This window comes from Saccopteryx leptura, chromosome 4 (assembly GCF_036850995.1).
Source record: "Saccopteryx leptura isolate mSacLep1 chromosome 4, mSacLep1_pri_phased_curated, whole genome shotgun sequence".
Classification (NCBI taxonomy): domain Eukaryota; kingdom Metazoa; phylum Chordata; class Mammalia; order Chiroptera; family Emballonuridae; genus Saccopteryx; species Saccopteryx leptura.
The window spans coordinates 53,982,305-54,006,866 of record NC_089506.1 but is presented as its reverse complement, the minus strand read 5'-3'; the positions used below and the strand labels follow the sequence as shown (position 1 = coordinate 54,006,866).

At 40.6% G+C, this 24,562-nt stretch overlaps 1 protein-coding gene across 1 annotated transcript in view; it reads right to left on the bottom strand.

Moving 5' to 3' along the window:
- The window catches only part of ABCC4 (ATP binding cassette subfamily C member 4 (PEL blood group)), a 294,246-nt gene that overhangs the window by 19,871 nt on the left and 249,813 nt on the right, over nt 1-24,562 (bottom strand). The window contains exons 26-29 of the mRNA XM_066380684.1: nt 21,239-21,394; nt 8,941-9,030; nt 2,338-2,510; nt 1,809-1,914 (exon numbers count right to left, since the gene is read on the bottom strand). Of these exons, the coding sequence (XP_066236781.1) occupies nt 1,809-1,914; nt 2,338-2,510; nt 8,941-9,030; nt 21,239-21,394 (525 nt within the window). The remainder of the gene's footprint in view (nt 1-1,808; nt 1,915-2,337; nt 2,511-8,940; nt 9,031-21,238; nt 21,395-24,562) is intronic.

Here is a 24,562-nt window from a genome sequence, read left to right as displayed (position 1 = left end):
GGGAGAGAGGGAGACAGAACAGGAAGCGAGGAACAAAGGAAATAAAGTTAAGGAAGGAAAAGACTGAGTAAGTTGGAAGGAGCCAATCAAACCTGGAAGGCAGATAGTGAAGGTGGACAGACCAAAGCTTGAGCTTGCCACGTGTGCAGTACTTGGATCTACTGCGGAAGGGACTTGCTGGCTGTTTACCTACAGCCTCTCAGCCCAGATCTACCTTTCTCTCTACACCCTCATCTGTGATACTGAGGCTGGCTCTCTGCAAACCACATTTCCGAGGTTCTTTAGCCAGTTGGCTTTGTTAGGTTCTGCCAGTAGGGGGCACTAGAAGAAGACTGAAAGTGGGTCAGAGAACACATGGTTGACCTGGTTCCTGCCACTCATACCAGCATCCCCCCAGCAGTAAGACCTGGCTCCAGCCTCCATCTTCTATTAGCATATTGAAAACCAGCCTCAACAGATGACTGGATAAAGAAGATGTGGCACATATATACTATGGAATACTACTCAGCCATAAGAAATGATGACATCGGATCATTTACAACAAAATGGTGGGATCTTGATAACATTATACGGAGTGAAATAAGTAAATCAGAAAAAAACAAGAACTGCATGATTCCATACAAAGAAAACCAGTTAGAAGGTGACAGAAGACAATGAACTTTGGGTGATGGGAATGCAGCATAATCAAATGTCAAAATAACCTAGAGATGTTTTCTCTGAACGTATGTACCCTGATTTATCAATGTCACCCCATTAAAATTAATTTAAAAAACTAAAACTAAAACTAAAAAACGAAAAACAAAAACTAGACTAAGAGACATGGACAAGAGTGTGGCGGTTACCGACGGGGGGGGGGGGGGGGGGGGGGGGAGGGGGGAGGGGAGGGGCACAAAGAAAACCTCCCCTGAGAACAGCTCTGGTAAGGCACACCAGAGAGAAGGTGACGGAGGACAATTTGACTTCGGGTGATGGGTATGCAACATAATTGAATGACAAGATAACCTGGAGATGTTTTCTTTGAACATATGTACCTTGATTTATTAATGTCACCCCATTAAAATTAATATATATATGACAAAAAGAAGAAGAAAACCAGCCTCGCTGTGCTCCTACCCTCACAAACATGACCAGCAGGCTGGGCAGTGGCCCCTCTTGGAAGTGTGAGCACTGAGATTCTTCAGGGGCTCTCCTTCAAGTTCTTAGGTCTGAAGACCTGTGCTAGAGCATGGTAGCTTCTTTCTAAAATTATTACCCCAGTCTTTCTACTGGTCCTCCAATTCCATGAATCAAATAGTCTATATTTAATCTTTTCTGTTGAAATACCGTTTTTCTCACTAGGGTCTTTCTTCTCAAAGACTCCTCTCTGACAACACAGCTTGTGAACGTCCCACCAGCTGAGAAGTTCTGCAGCTTTACCCAACAACCTCCTGGCAGTCTAAATGAAAAGCTAAACTTTTGATTAAGGGAATCCAAAATGCTGAAACAACTGTGACCCAGTGAAAATGACTGTGCTCTATTGCTCTGTAATATTAAGCCATAGCTTGGATTTGGAATATTTTCAGATTGGGCCATCTTAAGTAAAAATGACAATTCAAATAAGCTTTGAGTATAAGAAATATGATTAGAGGATACTATTACTTAATAGCACGTTCTGAATGTGTAGATCAGAATTTGAGTTATTGTCAAGAATGAGAGGAAAAATTAATAGAAAATTAAATTGTAATTTCTATCAAGCTTAACAAGAAAGGATAAATTGAAAAAATTAACATAAACAGAAACAACTGGAATTCCACAGGTGACGGTCTTACCATAATCTTGTCACTATCGATAACGGTGTTCAACCTGTGTGCAATGGTTAGCACAGTGCACTGGGCAAATTTTTCACGAATTTTTTTTTGTATTAACTCATCAGTTCTGGAATTAAAGAGGTTGAATTTAGTTCAGTAAAGGCAGACTTAAGACTTAAAAAGATCATATGATACTTTTATCAAGTTTTTAAAAATCAATACTTTATGCATGATTTTCTTTAAAATCCAAGTAGAAAGTTATGAGAATTTTACTATTTTTCTTTTAAAAATGGAAGATATTCTTCCCTTCAAATTGCTTAAAACTCTGAGGAGTTCAATTTAGGAATCTAGCTCTCTTAGGATGCCTACTATTATCATGAACACCTTAGAGCATGTTTGGTTTCTTCCTTTGCTTACCAGAATTAATGTTATTGAGGACGATCTTTGGGGCAAAGAGAGCACTTAGAAAAACCGCTCACCATATTTAAATGTTTCTCATTTTACCACATTTACAATGCGATTCCGGGTTACACGGGCCTCAGCTCTGTACCTTGGATCCACATTGGCGGTCGCCTCGTCAATGATCAATATCTTATTTTTCTTGAGAATAGCTCTGGCAAGGCACACCAGCTGTCTCTGTCCAACACTAAAGTTCGATCCAGATTCTGCTAATTCAGTATCCATTTTACCGGGAAGATCTTCAATGACTTCTTTAAGTTGTACCTATAGATGTAGAGAGAAGAATGGTGTTTTCTTAAAGAAACTACTACTGAAGTAGATAAGCCTCCTAAACACCAGAACTTTGAAATCCTTGGGACTTCCTCCATATCTTGTGAGTATGGCCACGTGACAAGGACAGTTACTTAGTGTTTACTGAGAAAGAGGATCATCGTAGCTCAGAATCTCCATCATCATGGGGATCTCCCTCCAACTACCCTTCTAGAGCCACACCCACCCCCTCTGGCCACCCTCTCTGGTCTTTGGCAACCACTGATCTGTTTGTCATCTCTATAATTTTGTCATTTCAAGAACGTTGCATAATGGGACCATATAGTATATAACCATTTGGGATTGGCTTTTCTCAGCCTATACTCTGGAGATTAATCCATGCTGCTGCGTGGGTCAACAGTTCATCCCTTTTGATGGCTGCACATGGTATTCCATAGTATGTTTATTGCTCCAGTTAAGAACATCTAAGTGGTTTCTAGTTTTTGGCTATCCCAAATAAAGCTGCTATGAACCTTCAAGAAAAATGACAGAAATATTCTGACTTAAGAGCATAAACTTCATGAGTCAAGAAGATTCTTCTTGGTTGCTATCAGTAGGCCCAGTTGGTTCATGTCCTGTCAACTTCATCAAGACCTATATAGTCTGCTAAATAAAATTATTCCTAACAAAAAATAGAAGCATTTTAAATGTTCCTTCTTAATTCTTGGTTAAAATTTAACTATCGGAATTTACAGAGACAAAAATGTCATAGCTATTGCCTAGATACTGGAGGGTTAACTGGAAATGGACACGGGGAACATTCTAGGGTAAGAGAAATGCTCTAAAACCAGATGGTTGTAGAACTATAAACTTACCAAAATCACCGAGTCATACTTACAAGGGGATTTTCTGGTATGTAAATCGTACCTCAATAAAGTTGATGAAAAGAAATCATCTTAGTGTCCCCCCCATCCCTGACACAACACCCACTAGGAACCCCTCCCAGGGATTGGTCAAGGAAGGCTCTCAGGGAATGTAGTCTAAACAGAAAATTTTAAAGGATCTTTATGGTTGAGTCAAGTTTCCCAAAATGCATTTGGCATAGCAGTTAGTACATTAAAGGGAAACTATTTTTTTTTTTTTAATTATGGCAGGAAGTACAGCTTTCTGAAGATATAATCTTATCAGTAACTTGTTCTTTTGGAAGCTTCAAAGTTAAAAAAAATACAAATTCACACACTGGCAACTGTACTTAATATATTAGTAAATACAGAGTCTATTTTGGTGATGGTTTCTCCCCAAATTTAATCACGTATTGCTAGACCAGTCAAGCGCACTTACTTCCATCTCAAAAATGTTCTGCAGTGAATGAAAACTCATGAAAAACAGGGCACAACATAACATCTTATTTCCCCCACACTGTGGGGATAGATGGTGTTTATATTAATCTAGCTTCAAAAGTGTAATTATAAATTTAAAAAATACTCTTAATTATCAAAAATAACCTGTTAACTATACAGGATAGTAGAGCTCAGTCCAGTGAATACTTGTTTGGAGAAATTTTATAGAGCAGGAACCAAACTCAGGCTATACTTGAGAGTTAAAGAAGAAAATTAAATGCACTTCAAATTAAGAGATTAACAGGTTGATGAGTGATGGCCAAAAAGCAGGGACACAAATATGTGTAATATATAATGTCAAATTACAAAACACCAAGGGTAGGTGGGCAACATTTTCATGGTTTCCGAACGCTGAAGTACTTCTGTGAGTGGAGTCTCGAATTATGTCAGGGATAGAATTCCAATCCCAACAAACAGAAATTCTGAGTTAGGATTAAATATGGTAATGGTATTTAGCATGAACATGAAAGGCATACAAAATCTAAAGTATAAGATTCGATTTGTAGTGCCATTACTTTTACTGAAAATGACAAAATAAAGATGTCAACTTAGTCAACCCCCCTCCATTACAAGAGTATTTACTGAATATTCTTTTTAAGATACATATTCGTGGTTCTACATGCCAGGCGATAGAACTTATCCAAAGTATAACAGTGGCAAGGCCTTCACGAGCTTTTCCACTCGTGACTTTGGTAACACTTGTATACGCCGACTTGTCTTTCTTAAAACTGATGTCCTGGCTTTGTTTTTTGTTTCGTTTTGGTTTTTTTTGTTTTTGTTTTTGCTTTTTATAAGTGAGAGGAGGGGAGACAGAGAGATAGACTCCCACATGTGCCCGACTGGGATTCACGTGGAAATCCCGTTTGGGGTCAATGCTCGAATCAACCGAGCTATCCTCAGCACCTAGGGCAGACACTCAGATGAACCGAGCTATCCTCAGGGGCCAGGGTAAATGTTCGGACCAGCTGAGCCACTGGCTGCAAGAGGATAAGAGGGAGAAAAGGGGGAGAGGGAGGGGAGAGAAGCAGATGGTTGTATCTCTTGTGTGCCCTTACTGGGAATTGAACCTGGGATGTCCATATGCTGGGCTGATGCTCTATTTAATGAAGCCAACTGGCCAGGGCATATCCCAGCTTTGAAGAAATATTCTCACTTGCCTGACTCAAATAACAAGTCATCACTAATCTGGTTTTTCTTTCGAGTCGACCATAAGTGCCTGACGAGGAGTAAGGGTTGTGAGGTGAAGAACAGGAGACATGTGTTCCAGAAGACACTGGTTTCTGAGACTCGGTCTTCATTGACGAGCCAGGGATAGTTACGAGAAAGACACGAATGTATTCTCACACATTTGTGTTATCACGAAGCCTCAGAACCAAGAAAAACAGATTTGAGGCAGTATAACAGCAACTGAGAGCGGCAACTGGAGAATTTGAAAACATTAGAAACAGTGTAATATTACTAACAAGTTTCTTAAGTGAGATGACTGCATATGTAGGAGAATGGCCTTGTTCCTATTAGCCGTATATTTAGGATTAAGGATAATTTCCAGCATTTAATGAAAATTTCTGCAACTTACTTTCAAATTATTCAGCAAAATATAGATTGTAGAAGAGGGAAAGCAAATGTGGCAAAATAATAACAATAGTAACTAGTGCATTTAGGTGAAGGGCATGCCGGTGTTCATCAGCCTTTTCCTTCAACATTCCTGGGATCGGGAAGTTTTAAAATAAAACTTGGGGACCTTGAGGCCAGACAGTCTGGGCATGAGTCTCATTTGGTTCTGCCAATTGGGCAAGTTCCTCAACTTTATCTTAGCTTCCTAACCTATAAATAATACTGTCATATTATAATCATAGACACGTCTACCTCCCAACATTGTTAGAATATAAAATTAGCATGTTTGAGTTTACAACAGTGCTTAAAACAAAGCGAAAGATCAATAGATATTGCCCATTTTTAATAATGCTGTCAGCTGGCCTCTCTCCACGTCCTCCTGCTGCATTGATCAGTACCCGGGCTACAGGTGTACAGAAAATAGAGTTTTGCATGTACTGACCTTTCACTGAGAAACTGCTTACTCTTTAGCCGTTACTCATATTTCTAGAGCTGCACTTCTCTTTAGGTGCCCAAATCAACACTACGTTCTAACGAACTTTCTTCAGTTTAGAGCTGGCTATTTTTCGGTATATATATGAAAAATGTATTTTTAGTATAATTTTAAAAATAGCCAAGATGAGACAGGCATTATCTATAGAACTGCCTCCTTTCTGAATGCTGCCTCTACCCAGGGAGGGGGAGGAGGGGGCAGAACAAAAAGGACTTAAAGAGATAAAGCACCTTTCCTCTTATTTGAATTTCATAAAGAGGAAAAATAGAGTACCTTCTTATTGATACTTCCACATTTTCAGTAAGGAATCATTTACTAACCAGCTGACAAGGGTTTTTAGTTCTCTTAACATTTGACTTCATTGCCTTCTATGTTTTTCAGTGAAAGATTTGGTAAATTTTCTAAAAATCAGAATACCAACTCCTTCACTGAAAAACATACAGAAGTCGTATAAAAATAAATCCTAGAGAAACAACCGTGTAGTGATTTCTCACACTAAGAGGCATCCTTGAGGCAACAAGTTCAATTCCAGAGGTAATACACAGAAACCACTAACTTCATTTTGTGAAATAAATTCATGTTTATCTATTTTTCTTTGCAGAAAGTTCCAAATGTAGCTTAAATAAAGGCAGTAAAATTTTAGTATTGCCACTTGCTCCATCTTTTCATTTTTAGAATTCCGAGAGGCTACTAAATTTTATTTTAATTTTGGTTCCTACAAATGACATAAGTTACAGCCAATTTCTAAGATAGTTTTTGACTGGATTTGTCTCCCAATCAATATCTCTTTACTGTCTATGGAACAGTATGTTTCTAGAGTAATTTTACTGTCTGAGGGTCTGTGAAGACAGATCTCAAGCTCTGAAAGAAATAGAAAAATAATTTACTAGTAATTCCTGTTGTTGTTTTTTAAAGCGTGTCACAATTTCAGCATTAAATGTGCCCTGAGAGTTCAAAAGCACTGAATCATCCTACCTTTATATTTGGTGGTTAACTGTTCTTCCCACCTATTCTCTTCTAGAATTTCACTGTGGAAAGACTCATCAACTTAAATGGAACCAGAGGTCCGACGCTTTTCAAGTGGAGAGGGAGAAGTGCTTGGCCTGATGCTGGAAAGTGAAATCCCCACAGTTGCTGGAGAGCAGGATGAGGGTGTGAAGACTCGGTGCTGACATGCCTCCAGAAACCAGAACTACTGGCCAGGAATGGTCAGGCATCGAAATCTGCTTGCTCACAGTCAAGCCCATCTATAAATTAAAGATTTCAGAGCTATCCCTGGAAGGGGGACATGAAATGGCAGGTGCAGGTTCAAATTAACAACCACGAGAGCAATTGATCATTGGGTTGTGTGGATGTGCGTGTGAGTGTGCGTGTTTACAAGAAATGAGCCACCCTTCTCTGAAATGAAGAGAATGTTAATAAACACTCAGTACGTGTTTAGTAAGTGCTTACTTTTTAAAAGCAAAAGACTGAGCTAGGTCCATGTGGGATGAGAAGTCTGTCTGTGGTTTAGAAGTCTAGATATGGCTTCTGCCATCCAGTAGCTTAGAATCAATTCGTAGAATGGGGGCAAATACAAAAATAATTAGTATTAAAAGATATAACAAACCCTGTAAAAATAGGAGTAAATGATTTTTCAATGTTTTAATAATCTTGCATTGGATTTTATTAAATTCCATGCCTTCTCATAAAATTACAAAAAAGTGAAGTGCATTTAAATATGTCAAATGTTTAATATGATATAATTACAATAAAAAACCTAATCAACAAGCTGAATAAAGATGCTGATAAAAGTTGTATATAATATTTGAAACTAAGTAATGTTTTAAAAATGTTTCAATGCAAATAGAAATCCTGTGAGCAAAATAATAAAAGTAAATAGAATTACAAATCAACAGCACCTTAACAGTCAAAATCTTTTAATGCAATGGAGAGAAAATTCAAGAAGTGGCCCAAAGGCAAACATTATCCAAATAACAGAAAATACTCTAGAAAGGAACGTATTGGTATAAAAACAGCAAAAGCTCCAGAGTTCTGTCACCTCCATTTCCCTCCGCAGCACTAAAACATGTTTGCCAACAAATAATTATTACCATATTCTAACTCAATAATTTACCTTCATAAACGCTTTCTTATAAAACTTCAAAGTATTTTATTAGTATGACCTTAGTTATCTTTTAGTTAATAATGAAAAACTATTATTGTCTCCACTAAGCTGATGTTCCCTAAGACCAAGGGAGTAAAATGAATGTTAGCCACTAGGTCACCAGTAGAATCTGAAGCCATAATAATAACTTCTACTTTACTGCTCTGCTGTGGACAAGATAATGTATATATCTAGCTGCTTTGGGTTCTAGGAAAAAAGTTAAAATGAAAACATGAGGTGCTTTCATATTTTTCGGTTGTCATCATCATCAATATGCACATTTTTAGTGTGTCCCTGTCATCAATGTTCTCCTAGGTGGTGAACAGTCAGTTAAACCAAAAAGCTTCCCCTTAATTACCTATAGTACTATAAATGCACATATACTGATACTAACAAGTTAATTATATTTTATAAATTACCTCTTTTATTTCTGTTTCTTTTCTCTTTTTTAGCACATAAGAGAGAGACAGACGGAAAGGGAGAGAGATGAGAACAGAAGCATCAACTCGTAGTTGCGGCACCTTAGTTGTTCACCGACTGCTTTCTCATATGTACCTTAACTGGTGGGCTCCAGCTGAGCCAATGACCCCTTGCTCAAGCCAGAGACCTCTGGGTTCAAGCCAGCAACCACGGGGTCAGGTCTATGGCCCCACGATCAAGCCAGTGACCCTATGCTCAAGCTGGATGAGCCCACATGCAAGCCTGTGACCTCGGGGTTTCAAACCTGGGTCCTCTGCATCCCAGGTTAATTCTCTCTCCACGGAGTGACTGCCTGGTCAGGGTATAAATTACCTCTTCTAAGGCATTCCACAGTTCCTCATCCGTGTGCTCGCCGAAGGGATCCAGATTTTTCCTCATTGTTCCAGTGAATAAAACAGGTTCCTAAATATCGCAAAATAGTGAATGTTACTACTGTAGCCCCTTTTCCTTTTATTCCAATGCTAACTTTCAGAACAGAATTAAAACTCCAAAAACCAAAATTCACTATAACCATGAGTTATAAGGTTGCAATGCTCATTTACAGAACAATTTCTCTATTACTTTTCAGCTGTCCAGAGCACAGTCCAAAATCTCTTCTGGACCACTGAACACTAAGGAAAGAAATGTGTTCAAGTGTGTCATCTTAAGAAGAATCTGAAAAAGGAAGGTCTGATTTTTAAAAATGCCTTTCTGGTAGTGGTATCTGTTCTGAGAGAAAAAATAAGGAGATAATTATTTGAGAAAGTTTACATCAAGAGAGCTATATCAATTAATTAACAATCCTGGTGTGCTAGTGGAAAAATACCAAGAGCATGATTAGTTGAAGTTTGTAACTCAAAGCAAAACTTAAATATTTTCACATTTGAACTGAAGAATAAATGAGGATATTTTCTTCATTGGTAACACCACTGTCCAGGATTGGAAATCTCTCCACAAGTCTGATTGAACAACCTGTTTTTTGTCCAAAGAGAACATAAACTAATGGGGCCAGTGGCACTTCTATTCATGAAGAGATCACCTCAGATTTTCATCAGCTGTTCCCCATGTTATCTTGTCTGTACATCAGGATTACATGATTCACAGATCCTCGTTATTAACTGCAAGGGCTGGATAACCTGAACCCTATTGTGACACGTGTCATAATGAAATTATTTTCAATTAAATAGCTCTTCCTATTCACCTGCTCTGGGAGGAACCACAATTAAATTTCTCTAAAATATATGCCTCCTCCTAGGTTTCAAAAGAATCTTGTACCTGAGCTTAAGTAGGCTGTTCAAGTTTTCTTCTGAGAGCGTCTGGTAACCCAGGCCACAAGAATATAGGCAGCAGGAAAGAGCCCAGCTGGCTACTTTCAATGATGGTGGTAGAACAGTGAGACACACAGTTCCGGGACCGAGAGGCGCCTGGACTCTGCCACCAGGAATCAACTCAGGAGAACCAACCGCCTCAAATCTGGTCTGGCCTTGGGGCTGGCCTGTTCCTCTTCACTTCTCAAAAGCCAGAGAAGGAAGATTGAGAAGGTAGCTTTTTCGCTTCTCTAGCTGTGAATAAGAATAACACTGAGCCCTGGCCGGTTGGCTCAGTGGTAGAGCGTTGGCCTGGCATACAGGAATCCCGGGTTCGATTCCCGGCCAGGGGAGACAGGAGAAGCGCCCATCTGCTTCTCCACCCCTCCCCCTCTCCTTCCTCTCTGTTTCTCTCTTCCCCTCCCACAGCCAAGACTCCATTGGAGCAAAGTTGGCCTGGGTGCTGAGGATGGCTCTGTGGCCTCTGCCTCAGGTGCTAGAGTGGCTCTGGTTGTAACAGAGCGATGCCCCGGATGGGCAGAGCATCGCACCCTGGTGGGCGTGCCGGGTGGATCCCAGTCAGGCGCATGCAGGAGTCTGTCTGACTGCCTCCCCGTTTCCAACTTCAGAAGAATACAAAAAAAAAAAAGAAAAAAAATAACACTGAGAACTTCCTATATCTTCCTTCTCTATTGTCTCAGTTTCAAGACTGATGAGAGAAAAATGGATGCAGAAGACAGATGACGTGCCAGCAGAAAACATGTATCCCTAAGCAAAATCCTAAACTAAAAACATTTAAAGAGGGCAATTTATTTGCACAAACGTGATAAAGTGGCTAACATGTCTGAAAATCAAAAGCGTTGAAAATCACTGGTCATATGACATATCAAAATGATTATTGAATTGAACTAAAAATACTCAGAGACCCAAATTTAAAACTACCAAATTTTAGGATCAAAGACTAAACCATCCAAGCAATGGTACAAGTTCACTGTCAGGGGAATAACCATCATTCCACTTCAGATTTAAAGAAAAAAGAAACTTCCCTCAATGAAATGATCAACACTACAATTTCAACAAACTAGGCAATTTCTCTTCCTTTAGTTATTCTGATGAGGTTCGCAGAAACGGTGCGGCCAGGCGAGGGGAGGCTGGTACCCATTACTCCCCGCTTCTCTGTGACTCTCCGCCCATTTCCCCCACAAGACTCTAAAGGATAAGTGATATTCTACTGAGACCCAAACCGAGAGACTCCTGAGGACGGCTGTGTGAGGAGATAAAGGGGCTGAAACAGGACAGGTTAAGAAATCAGCTTTGCGCCTACTGGGCAAAGTGACAGATGGTCTCTTTGCTTACATTAAAAGACAGGACCATTTCTTTGTCCATCGCAGCTTATATGACCTGAACACCTCTTCCTTTGGGTTCCTCTCACAGAGTAAATTTACATCTGTAAGAAGTTTAGTGTTTGATAAAGTGTCCACCTGCTTTTTAAAATACACTCTAGAGAGGGATTATCTAAGCTAACTTACGGTAGTTCCAAAAGGCTTGCTTTTTTAAAGAACTGAACTTATTGCGGTGACACTGGTTAACATAATTACACAGGTTTCAGGTGCCCAGTTCTCTGTACTCCATATTATGTGCTCATCACCCCCAAGCCAAGTCTTTGTTCATCACCAAAAACTGGCTTTATTTTTCAGAGACGAACCTTTCTGCCTTCGTTAATCGAAGACAGGACTGACAGTGCTAGAGCTTTGGGGACGGTGGTTTTGGTGGTTCAACAGGCACAGGGACACACATTTAAAGTTCAGTCACCTCCTTCATAATCGGGGCCTCTCTCTTGTCAACTCCCTCACCTTCTTCTCTTTAATAAACTCCTTGAAGTGGATGACTCTCTCCCAAGACTGGGGGATTACAATGGGATTCTTTACTGAAGGACAAATTGCTCACTCAGGCCCTGACCAATGCCTGCAGCTACTTTATGCTGAGCTGAAAGAGGCCCAGATCCTCTGCGGGTCTTCAAGAGGTTCTGCTAATTAGTACCAAGTCACTGCCGAGTGTCAAAAGAAAAGAAATTAAAGTTTAAGAATTTTCTGATGCAAACGGGTTCCCACTTAAATCTGTATTGTCCATCTAAAAGAATATATTAGGCAATAACTCATGGTTATTTAGCATTATGAGCTAGAAGAAAGTTTAGTAAATAGAATATTTCTGTATGTTAAAACATGAAATATATATTTCAAAATGAGTAAAACTTCAGTCAAAACTTGTTGAATAAAAAGAATGATTTATTAAAACATCAGATGATTCAGGCTATAGTTGTCTTTAAAGCCAGCAGGCAATTTGTAAAGTGTCTGTTTTACTATGCCAACGTGCTTTACGTGAGGTGTTCATTTTGGTTTCGACTCATTCTACTTTCATTCACTTGCCAAATAAGAAACTATTATATTATCTTCAAAAGGTCATAAAATAGACACTGCTGCAAGAGCAGATAAGGGTCAAATTAATAATCATTTCTGATACATATTATTATTTAAAGTGCCCACCTCAAAGAAATGAAGTAATAAACTAATCTTAAGTGTTGTAAAAATGTTTAAAGACAGAACATTTTAGTGTAGACATTTATGGCAGGGCACAAACCTTCATGTAAATACATACTAAATTTATTAGCCTAAGTACTATATTTTTTCTGAAGGTACACAATTAAGCTTCATTTAATAAGAATTAGCTGGCACAGTACAGTTAAAAAACAAATGCTCTTGTTCAATGTAATATTTCAAGTGGAATATTAGTATCACACTTGTTTTTCATCTCAGTTTAAAGTGTACACTTTTTTTTTATCCTTTGTGCCATATTCAGTAGTAATTTTTTTCCTTTGTTACTAACATAACACAAGTTCATATTAGGTGTGTGACCCAAAAATGGCCACTCTGAATCAAAGCATTTAGTGTAGTAAATTGATAATCCCTCAACACAACTGCAGGACTGAAAACTACAGTCTTACTAGACCTTTTGTACCCATGACTGGAAGACAAGCCTCTCATTATCCTGAAAAGAAACCCTACCCACGAACCTTCAGATACTTAAAACGACCTGGGACCAAGACACAAACCGTACAAGTGGTTACAAACGAGGCAGATAAAGCACCACACTTCACCCTCCTCCTTTCAGTCACAAACTAGGAAACTGTCCTCTATTAAAACATATCCTCAAGAATGGCTACTGTCGCTGTTTCTTCCAATCCTAAGAGCTACGTTTTCATTTCTGACCCGACGACCTTTATGAAGGGCAGCTCATCTCCCTGTTTCAAAAACGAAGGAATCACCTGGAGGTGCTTTCTATCTTGGTTTCCTCCTCCTTCTTTTTTTTTTTTTTTAATCCTGTAGCCTCTGAATGAACCGATCATCATCCATATTCAGAAAGAAGAAAAGAACATTGTTCGCCAACAAAGGAAAAAGAATTCAAGTCATGTAAAGTCCTCTTTCGATACAAAAAGGTCAGGAGCTCCGGGGAGCAGTTCCATGGACTTTAATGAAGACTTCAGTGTCGGAAACAAAGGCCCGACTGCATTAGGCTGGAATCCAGTTGTATTTCTTTACTAGTAATAGCATACCCACCTCTTCTCTCTTTGAGTTTTGTTCTCAACAAGAAAAAAAGAAGGGAAAGAAAACCAGGTAATAAAGAAGAAGTCTTAAAGGGACAGCTCTGGTTAACCTTTTTTCAACCTGCTGAAGACAACCCAGGGAATGGAAACACCAATGAGTAAAGTGGCCTATTTAAAAAATACCTAGCTTTTGCTTTGATTTTACAAGTCTAATAAATATTTTAAAAGAATCTGTTTAATCACATAAAGATGATAGCTGCTGATCTGTGCCAACCCTTGGGGTACAATAATAAATATTGCATTTGCATGGAATCTCTCTTCAATTAAAAGCATTTTTTTTATGCCCATAGGATAGGGACTCTAGGTATAGATCCACCCAAAAAAGTGTCGAAATCGGTTTTTCCAGATCCTCTCAGATAAGCAAGCTACTCCCTGAATATAATCTCACCTGGAGTTCTTTCCGGGGAACATATTTAATTTTTTTGGGCACCAAGGACAACTACATGTCAGCTAGCTGTTTCGTTTTTAAAAATTACTTAAGATGTGCTTTCTTTTTTTTTTTGCTGTCCTTGGAATTCTGAACACAAATTAAGGTGTATATTTTTAAGAATATCTCCCAAAAAACCCTCAAAACATTGGTACACAAAGACAAATGCACCCCCATGATCATGGCAGCATTATTCACAGTGGCCACAACATGGAAACAACCAAAGTGTCCCTCGATAGAGGGTTGGATAGAGAAGATGTGGTACATACATACGGTGGAATACTACTCAGCCATAAAAAATGATGACCTATTGCCATTTATGACAATATGGATGGACCTTGAGACCATTAAAAAGTAAATCACCTGGCCATTTGGCTCAGTGGTAGAGCATCAGCCTGGTGTGCAGGAGTCCTGGGTTCGATTCCCGGCCAGGGCACACAGGATAAGCGACCATCTGCTTCTCCACCCCTCCCCCTCTCCTTCCTCTCTGTCTCTCTCTTCCCCTCCCACAGCCAGGGTTCCATTGGAGCAAAGTTGGCCTGGGCGCTGAGGATGGCTCTGTGGCCTCTGCCTCAGGTACTAGAATGGCTCTGGTTGCAACAGAGCAACGCCCCAGATGGGCAGAGCATCACCCCCTGGTGGGCATGCCGGATGGATCCCAGTCGGGCGCATGCAGGAGTCTGTCTGCCTCCCCGTTTCCAGCTTCAGAAAAATACAAAAAAAAAAAGAATAAGTAAATCAGAAAAAGCTAAGAACTATATGATTTCACACACAGGTGGGATATAAAAATGAGACTCACGGACATAGATAACAGTGAAGTACAATAGTTACCAGGGAGAAAGGAGTGGAGCAGTGGAGGGTGGACGGCGGAGTGGAAGGGAGTAGAGGGACAAATATACAGCGATGGAAATGATTTGATTTTGGGTGATGGGCACACAATACAATCAACAGTTTATCAGACGTCCCCAAACTACGGCCCGTGGGCAGCATGCAGCCCCAAGGCCATTTATCCAGCCCCTCCCCCCCACCGCACTTCCGGAAGGGGCACCTCTTTCATTGATGGTTAGTGAAAGGAGCACTGTATGTGGCAGCCCTCCAACGGTCTGGGGGACAGTGAACTGGCCCCCTGTGTAAAAAGTTCGGGGACCCCTGGTTTAAATGCTATAGAAATATTTACCTGAAACCTATGTACTCTTATTGATCAATGTCACCCTGTTAAATTTAATTTCCTAAACAAACAAACAAACAAACAAACAAACAGTTATTTGATTCTCAAAGTTCCCTCCAGCGCTAGCCTGACTGTGTATGTCACCACGCCCTTGCTTCTGTTTCTATGTGGGTCTCTGTTGCTATCCCATCTCTCCCAGTTCTGACTTCCTCCTGGTAGGGTCAAGAATGAGAGGGAAGAGCCTAGAAGAGGGAGACCACCATAGAAATTCACTGCTGCTCCCAGAATGACAGCAAGCAGGGAGCCAGAGAAGGTGATGTGGTCCTGGCTCACCCAATCTGTCAACCAGGAAATAGCACGGGTTCCCCGTTTGCAGAGTCTGCCCTAAACTTTTTTAGGTTCCCCAAATCAGGGTGTGGGGACACCAGCAACAATGTTTCCTATTCATTTGGGGGAAAAGGAATGCAAGTTTTCTGCGATATAGACAAGTAAACAAGTAACTAGGCCAACAGACTTCACCTCTGCAGCCAGCCAGCCATTGCGAAGAGAAAGGCCTCTGACTTCGGCAAGGTAAGATCCGAGTATCTTCTGACCCTTACTAGCCCATGACAAACTAGTGGGTGAACCCATTTCTAAACTGACTTTCTCTTAGTGGTGGTGTGACTTGAGTTTTTCAGCAAAAGTAAACAGTTCAGTTTTTTAAAACTACTAAGCTGTTCATGAGGAACACAGCACGAGGAGAAACAGCTTTCAATCTTGCTCTATCTTTATCCATTTTTGTGATGGTTTGGGGGAATTCTTTTTGTGAGGTGGTAGGAAAAAATGGGTCAGGTGTCTGATGAGAACATCGTGGGGTTCAATAAGCATCTGTTGAAAAATATAAAGAGACAGATTGGGAGTTGACAGTCCTGATTTCTGATCCTACTGCTTATTAGCTGTTTGCGTCAGAGTAAATTATTAACCTCCGCAAACCTCAGTTCCGTACTGGAAAGGGAAGAACTTTGCAGGAACGCTGTGAGAATCTGGAACATAAAGGCAGCTCCCAGTGAGATGCTAACGTGTACCTGGGCCCAACCAAACGGGACAGTGACGGCACTGTATTTCAAATTGCATATGAAACCGATGGATTATGAAATCAACTTTGTACCGCATGATCATCATTTTGTCTTTTATGTAAATAACCATGGAATGAATTTAATAGAAAATAGAGTGCAGAGCACAGAGTAATATCGTTTTGTGAAATTTTTGTTTCTCTGTGTGTGTGTGTCCGTGCGCGCGCATATATGCACAAAATTATAGGAAGCAGTTCTGTGGACTGTGGTCAAGAGTGTGTTCAAGTCTCGAGTGGAGCGGTTAGCCATGCAGGTGCAGAAGTTGGTAATTTCTTAAAATTAAATTTGAATCCTGGCTCTGCTACTTACTTGGTAAATAGGTTATGGTCACTGTGCCTCAGTTTTTCAATCTTTCAGATAAGAAAGAAAGCTAAAATATGTTCAAAATTCCTCAAACGTTTGGACTTATTATGAATACTTCTGTAACTTTTCAGAACTGCAACAAGCACTACAGCAATGAAAAGGAGAGACAGCCCATCCTTAAGGAGAGGCAGAGCAGAGCTGGGAGTGTGGGGAGGGCTGAGGAAAAATATCAGGAGGTCTTGGGGGGGGGCTGCAATGTACTAGTGGGGTACAGAGCAGTGATCAGGAAAACACCATGGGGAGTGGGGAGCCAGAAATCGAAGATAAAAAAGCAAGCTACACTTTCTCCTGATGTCCTTGTGGAACAAATGGCGGAGAGATTTTTCCTTACCCTAGAACTTCTTTTTCTTCTTATTTTATTTTATTTTTTTGCTTCACTCTTTAAATTTAAATAAACAATTTTGTTTATTTTCTACATAATCAATGTAAAGAAAAATCACCAAGGACCCCAAAAACATAAGTAGAAATGAAAGAGCCAAGTCCATCCAGAATGTGTTAGTATTTTTACTTTCATAGCAATAATACTAGAAGGGCCAGTGCCCCGCTCCTGAATCATCAGTTACTATTTACTGAGTATTCCTAAGAACCATTCCAAATGGCCACAAACATTTTCTCATCCAGTTATATCTTCACAACAAATCTGTAAGGCAGTAATTACTAGACCTGGTTTCAGGACAAGGAAACTGAAGCTTGGAGGCTGTGCAAATTCATCAAGGTCACACACCGCTAAGAGGCATGGTGCTGACATTCGGTGTCCGCACTTAAAGACTGTACCCCTGACTGCCTCCTGAATGATTTTCTGGGACCCTTTAGACACTGCACCGTCTCTCCTGACTCTCTTCCTTAATCAACAAACACTGTGCTTTGGAGACAAAGGCGTATAAAGTGAAAAGACTAAAGGTTCTGTGTTTACAATGGTGGGTGATCGTTATCTACATGGCTACAAAGCTCAGCACTGTTTTGTAAGCAAGCACAGCCCTCTGGAGAATGTATATAGAGCATGCTCAAAAGTAGGGTGGAAACTGATGGAACAGAACCAAAACCCGGTGATGTCAAGGTATATTTAGTCTTTGCTCAGATGTGCTTCCAAAACATTACTGGAAGAGCCAAGAATCATCTAACGTTATTTCTTTATTTATACAGTTCTTTTATGTACACAAGCATACAACCATTTCTTATTAAGAAACATCTAAAAGTAACACATGACACATTTTTACACCCTTTCATCCAGGGATGTGGAAGTACTCTATAGACATGCCCTTTATTTCTGCTAAGTAAATCTCTTTGGTCCATTTCAGAAATGGGTACAACCAAAATATAAAACTTGAGAATTTAAACTCATGTTTTATACTGTAATCACTAAGTCATGATTCTGATAGCCAAAGGAACTATTTTTGTTTTTCTAGTGAGAGGAAGGGAGGCAGAGACAGACTCCCACATGCGCCCCGACCAGGATCCACCTGGCAAGGCCACTAGGGGGTGATGCCCTGACCATCTGGGGCCCTTTGCAACCAGAGCCGTTTTTCAGCGCCTGAGGTGGAGGCCATGGAGCCATCCTCAGCACTTGGGGCCAACTCATTCTAATTGGACCTTGGCTGAAGGCGGGGAGAAGAGAGGGGGAGAGAGGGAGGGAGAGAGGGAGGGGGAGGGGGGAGGGAGGGGTAAAGAGAGAGAGAGAGAGGGAGGGAGGGAGGGAGGGAGGGAGGGAGGGAGGGAGGGAGGGGTAGAGGAGCAGATGGTCGCTTCTCCAGTGTGCCCTGACTGGGGATTGAACCCGCGACAGTGACAGGCCAGGCCGATGCTCTATCACTGAGTCAACCGACCAGGGCAGGACTCTTTCAATACAAGGATTTTATATGCTCAGATTTTCTCCATTTTCCCTGAAAGGAGTATCTTTAAAACAATTTTTTTTAAATTCTGACAAAATACACATAAATTTCACTACCTTACCACTTTTAAGTGTAGGGTTCAGAGGGATTAAATACATTCAACATTACTGTACAGTCACCACCATAATCCAGTCACAGGGCTCCTCTCATCAGGAAACTGAAACTATATTCATTAATCAACTCCCCATTCTCTACCTCATAAATGCCCCCTGGAAACCATCATTTACTTCCTGTCTCTGTGCTAGGTACCTCATATACGTGGAATTATACAGTGTTATATTTTGGTGACTGTCTTATCTCATTTATCATAATGTCCTCAAGGCTCATCCATATTATGTGTCCAAATTTCCTTCCTTTTTAAGGCTGAATTATATGTCACTGTATGAACAAGCAATTTTGTTTGTCCATTCATCCATCAATGAACACATGGGGCGGGTGTTTCTACATTTTTGCTATTGAGAATACAATTTGGTGTACAGATATATCTACAAGACCCTGCTTTTAATTCTTTTCGGTTTAAACCCAGAAGAATTAAGTCTATTTATAATTCTTTTAGGGACTTCTACCTTGCTTTCCACAGTGGCTGTACCATTTTACTTCCCACAAGCCATCCACAAGGGTTGCAGTTTCTCTACATAATTTCCAACACTTGTTATTTTCTTTTTAATACTAGTTAACCTAATGGGTGTGAGTTGGCATCTGACTGTGGTTCTGAAAAGGATATCTAGATTTCAAAGTTATTTCCAATTATTTTAGAGGTCAGTGGTAGGTAGCAATAGCTGTAGTTGGTCATTAGACACAAGGCCACACCCTCCTCTTTGGGTGCTGTGTTCTATATGCTTCTTTATAAACATGCATTTAAGAGCTCTTTGTATTCACATAGCACATTTGTGAGGTCTTTTGTCTCATCTTTTCTCTGTGTTTCTCATCTCAAGAAGGTGTGTGTTTTTCCTCAGCTTTCTTTGCTGGATAGATGATTATAGAGTATAAAACAAAACAAAAACCCCTAAATTAAAAAAAAAAAAGATCAGCATGTCTGGAATTCACCATGTGTAAGTGTCAGAGCAGGGGGCAGGACGGAAGACGTGAGGCCCCTATGTTGCCCTTGGCTGTACGGTTGAAGGAGAGTAATTGCTCAATAAATATTTCCTGAATTTTTGCTAAGCGGATGAACCACAGGAATGACAGGAGCTCTTTTTTTGTGCATATCACCCAACCTCTAGAACAATTTCTGAAAACCACACTTCTAAGAAGCAGAATAAAATGAAACAGAATCAGCGCCCTGGAAGAGATGGTCAATTCGACCCTCTATCGTCACAGCATGTGAGGCACCCCACGACACACTTACCTACTTAGTCCTCACGGTGGCTCTAGGGCAGGGGTCCCCAAACTATGGCCCGCAGGCCACATGCGGCCCCCTGAAGCCATTTATCCGGTCCCCACTGCACTTCCGGAAGGGGCACCACACCTCTTTCATTGGTGGTCAGTGAGAGGAGCATAGTTCCCATTGAAATACTGGTCAGTTTGTTGATTTAAATTTACTTGTTCTTTATTTTAAATATTGTATTTGTTTCCGTTTTGATTTTTTACTTTAAAATAAGATATGTGCAGTGTGCATAGGGATTTGTTCAAAGTTTTTTTTATAGTCCGGCCCTCCAACTGTCTGAGGGACAGTGAACTGGCCCCCTGTGTAAAAAGTTTGGGGACCCCTGCTCTAGGGGCTGGTATTACTAGCTGCCTTGTGTAGGAGAGAAGACTGAGGTGCAGAGAGATGGAATTCCTTGTCTCGTGTTTTTCCTCGCTATTCTATACTGTCTCCCTGGTCTATGCCATGTATTAATGGCTACAGTTCTTCTACGCGTCCTTTTTGTTTAAGCGAGAGACAAAGAGAAAGAGAGGGACAGATAGGAACAAACAGACAGGAAGGAGAAGAGATGATAAGCATCAATACTACGTTGCAGCACCTTAGTTGCTCATTGATTGCTTTTTCATATGGGGGGCTCCAGCCTAGCCAGTGACCTCTTGCTCAAACCAGCGACCTTTGGGCTCAAGCCAGCAACCACGGGGTCATGTCCATGATCCTACACTCAAGCTGGTGAGCCCGCACTCAAGCTGGATAAGCCCGTCAACCTCAGGGGTTTCGAACCTCAGTCCTCTGAGTCCCAGGCTGATGTTCTATCCATTGTGCCACCACCTGGTCAAGCTAGACTTCTAAAAGCACCAAGGCACTCTAAGATTCTCAAAGCCCCACAGCTGCACAGAAAAGCCTCCATGGAGATAAGCATCTTTGAAAAGGTAGCTCTATTTCCTACAGCAAAATTCCATCGTTAAGTCACTTAAAATCCATGTTTTCCTGTAGAAATCTCTCAAGTACTAAACAAACCATTTATCATTTTGTTCTCAGAATTATGTGGTTATCAGTGGATAAAAACTGAGTACTTGGAGAAGTTTGAGTCCAGAAATCTATCTGGGTAAGTTATTGAATCTGCTTCTCTCCCCCTCCCACTCACACACACACATAAAACAAAAAAACCCTGGCATCTGATGATAATATCTGTTGAAAATATCAGCTATTAAAAATATGCTCTACTGGGGGGAAGGGATCACTCTTTTAAATTCATTTTTAAAAAGCAATAAAATTAAAAGCAATTAAACTGAGGTGCCCTTATAAAAAGAACATGTGAGAATGCTCTGACTTGCATACCTGAGGTATGATCGACATTTTCTTCCTTAAATCGTGAAGTCCAATTTCAGTTGTCAAGATCTTATCAATCCAAATTTTACCTTCAGGTTCTGACAATCTAAAAAGGGCTGAGATGAGGGAACTTTTTCCAGCTCCTGTTCTTCCCACAATGCCAACCTGAAAGGAGATCCAGGAGAGATTAAGAAAAAACAATACATTACAGAACTAGAAGGAACCTTGGTAGCTGAAGATGAATTATGGGAGTTCCTCACTGAATGTAGTCTGCGTTTCTCAGTGTTGACCCGTGATACTTGGGGCCCGATAACTCTTTGTTGTGTGTGTAGAGGGGCTGTCCTGCACACTGCAGGATGTCTGCCAGCATCCTGGGGTTCTATCTATCAGATGCCAGGCACACCCCCCAAACTGGGGCTAATGTCCCTTCGGGCGGCAAACTGCACCTGGTTGAAATTCACTCTGTCTAAAGAAAAGTTAAAAATAAGAGAATCAATCTCCTTGCAGTGAAAAGCTAGTAGTCTTCTATATGGTCGATGAGAAATCAGCTTTTAAATTTTGAACCTTGAGAATTTCTTGGGTAATTCTACTGAGATGTCAACAAGTCAAGTCAGAGTGTTATACAGGCCCGGGCCAGTTTGCTCAGCAGATAGAGCATTGGCCCAGCGTATGGACATCCCAGGTTCAATTCCCAGTCAGGACACACAGGAGAGGCAACCATCTGCTTCTTCCCACCCTGCCCCCTATTCCCCTCTCACAACCAGTGGCTCAACTGGGTGGAGTGTTGGCCCCAAGTGCTGAGGATAGCTCAGTTGGTCTGAGCATTGGCCTCAGGCACTAAAAATAGCTCAGATTCAAGCATTAGCCCAGATGGAGTTGCCAGGTGGATCCCGGTAGGGGCACATGTGGGAGTTTGTCTCACTATTTCTCCTCCTCTCACTTAATAAAAAAATTATACATAAACAAGTATTCATTTCCCCAGATTTCTAGCTTTTAAGAGGAATTTGTGTTTGGTAAAGAAACTAAATCATTTCTGGACGTTAAATATCCGGTTAGGTTCTGTCTTGAAAGGAAACATCTTAAAATTTTAAAGTATAGGTCTCAATGTCTTAAAAAATAGTAGTGAGTAGCCAAAATACACATAATGAAATCAACAACAACAACGTAAATAATATATGCTATTTATGATGCCTTTCATCTGAGCAGTTCAAAGGGCATTTTACAAACCAATTAATAGTTATAAATTGTCCCTTGGGAAAGAAATGTGTGAAGCATCAGTCTAGTTATTAAAACTGAAGCAGAGAGAAGTACATTGACAATAACATCAAAGAATCAAAATAATGCATGCAAAATGCTGGTCAGGAATGAAACAGTATTATAAAAACTGGCTGTTAGCTGTGTGCATTTAAATCTGTAATCGGAAACTGCCCTCCTCCTCTAGTGAACCAGTGAACTGACCAACTAAAGATTCTCTGGTGGGAGCTTCCCAAGAGATGACATCTCTATTTAAGAATCTGGAATCAATGGGTGGAATAAGACATGCTTTTAAGCATTGGTAAATTACTTCAGTAGATTTTAAAACCTCATAGCTTTAAACAAAGAAGAACTAAACCTTTCAGAGCACCAATAATATGGTGGGAACTATATATTTTTTCTCATCTGAATACTTCCAAAGATTTAAAGCTTAATTGTAAAATCAATAATGGAGTTTCAAAAAAGGGTTTGTCTTTTTTTAGAAGCAAGTGAGGCAGCGAGCAATGAAGGACACGTACAAGTGCAAATTTCCTCTGCTCACACACATGTTCCACTGTCCCGTCAGACTTAACAAAACACACATTCAAAGATAAAACTAAGAATTTCAAGACAGCATGAGAAGGGCTTTTAACCAGAACACAGGACCTTTCAGAGAGCTGGACACTTTGAATGGCACTTTGTGCACACCTGAGAAGTTAGTCCTGCCTTTAATTCTTAAATGGTGGTATCAGGATTTGAACCCAAAACCCTGGTTCCAACATCTAGGTCCTGAATCACTATAAGTACACTATCTCTTTTGACTATGTTGCTTTTCTTACTGTATTACATTTCCTTTATCATCTTCACCACCAATTCCATGTCAAAATAACTGGCAGTAATCACATGACTAGGTAGGTGACAGGGACGACCAGGCTACTTGGCATTCCTTTCATCGGACCCAGCAAGCTCCCTTCCTCCCGCCTTGGTGACTCTTCTAAACTATTTGCAGACCTCTTCCGTAGATTTGAGTCTCCTCATTCCCAGTAAACCATAATTTTTCTGTTGACAAATCATTTTTTGTTTTTTTTTTAATTTATCAAGTGAGAGACAGGAGGCGGAGAAACAGACTCCCGCATGCGCCAGGACCGGGATCCACCCAGCAACCCCTGTCTGGGGCTGATGTTTTGCCCATCTGGGGCTGCTGCTCCATTGCTTGGCAACTGAGCTATTTTAGTGTCTGAGGTAAGGCCATGGAGCCATCCTCAGCACCCAAGGCCAACTTGCTCATTCGAGCCATGCCTGTAGGAGGGGGAGAGAGAGAAACAGAGAGAGAGAGAGAGAGGGAGAGAGAGAGAAAGAGAAGGCGGGTGGAGAAGCAGATGGTTGCTTCTCCTGTGTGCCCTGACCAGGAATCAAATGTAGGACTTCTACACACTAGGCTGACACTCTCCCACTGAGCCAACCAGCCAGGACTGATACATCATTTTCTTAGTTACGTATTTTGTCCAAATGTTATGTCAAAATTTACTCAGCCATTTACCTATTGCTGAAATGCAAGCTCTTCTTCATTTTCCTCTAACACTACAATGTTGCAAGGATAAGCATGCATCCCTTACTCATATATAATGACTGTGCTCCAATTTTACTGAAGAAAATAGAATATGTCAGGTATGAAATCCCTCCTTCCCAAATTTATATATATCCTCATTGAAGTATGCACTTCCTGTCCGTGCTTCGGTCCCCTGAGAAACGGACTCTGAGAAGGTACTAACATTCAGGAAGTTCATTAGGAAGTGTTCTCAGGACCAACACTTATGTGGGGAGACGAGTCAGCTTTTTTCTCTCAAAACACAAATTTCTCTTTATAGCAATTAAATGTAAGAAAAATGGCTTTAGCTAATTTTATTACCTTTGCAGCCATTTTTACCATACAGTCAAGTCCTCTTTTATATTTTAAGAGTGAGCTATTTTCTGCTTATAGGTGGGTCCTAGTGCATATAAGCACGGCCCAGGCATGTTTCTGTTGAGTTTCTGCTGTTCTCCTATGTAAATCAACACACAGGAAGACACAGACAAGAAGCAGGCCTCTGAGAACGTGTG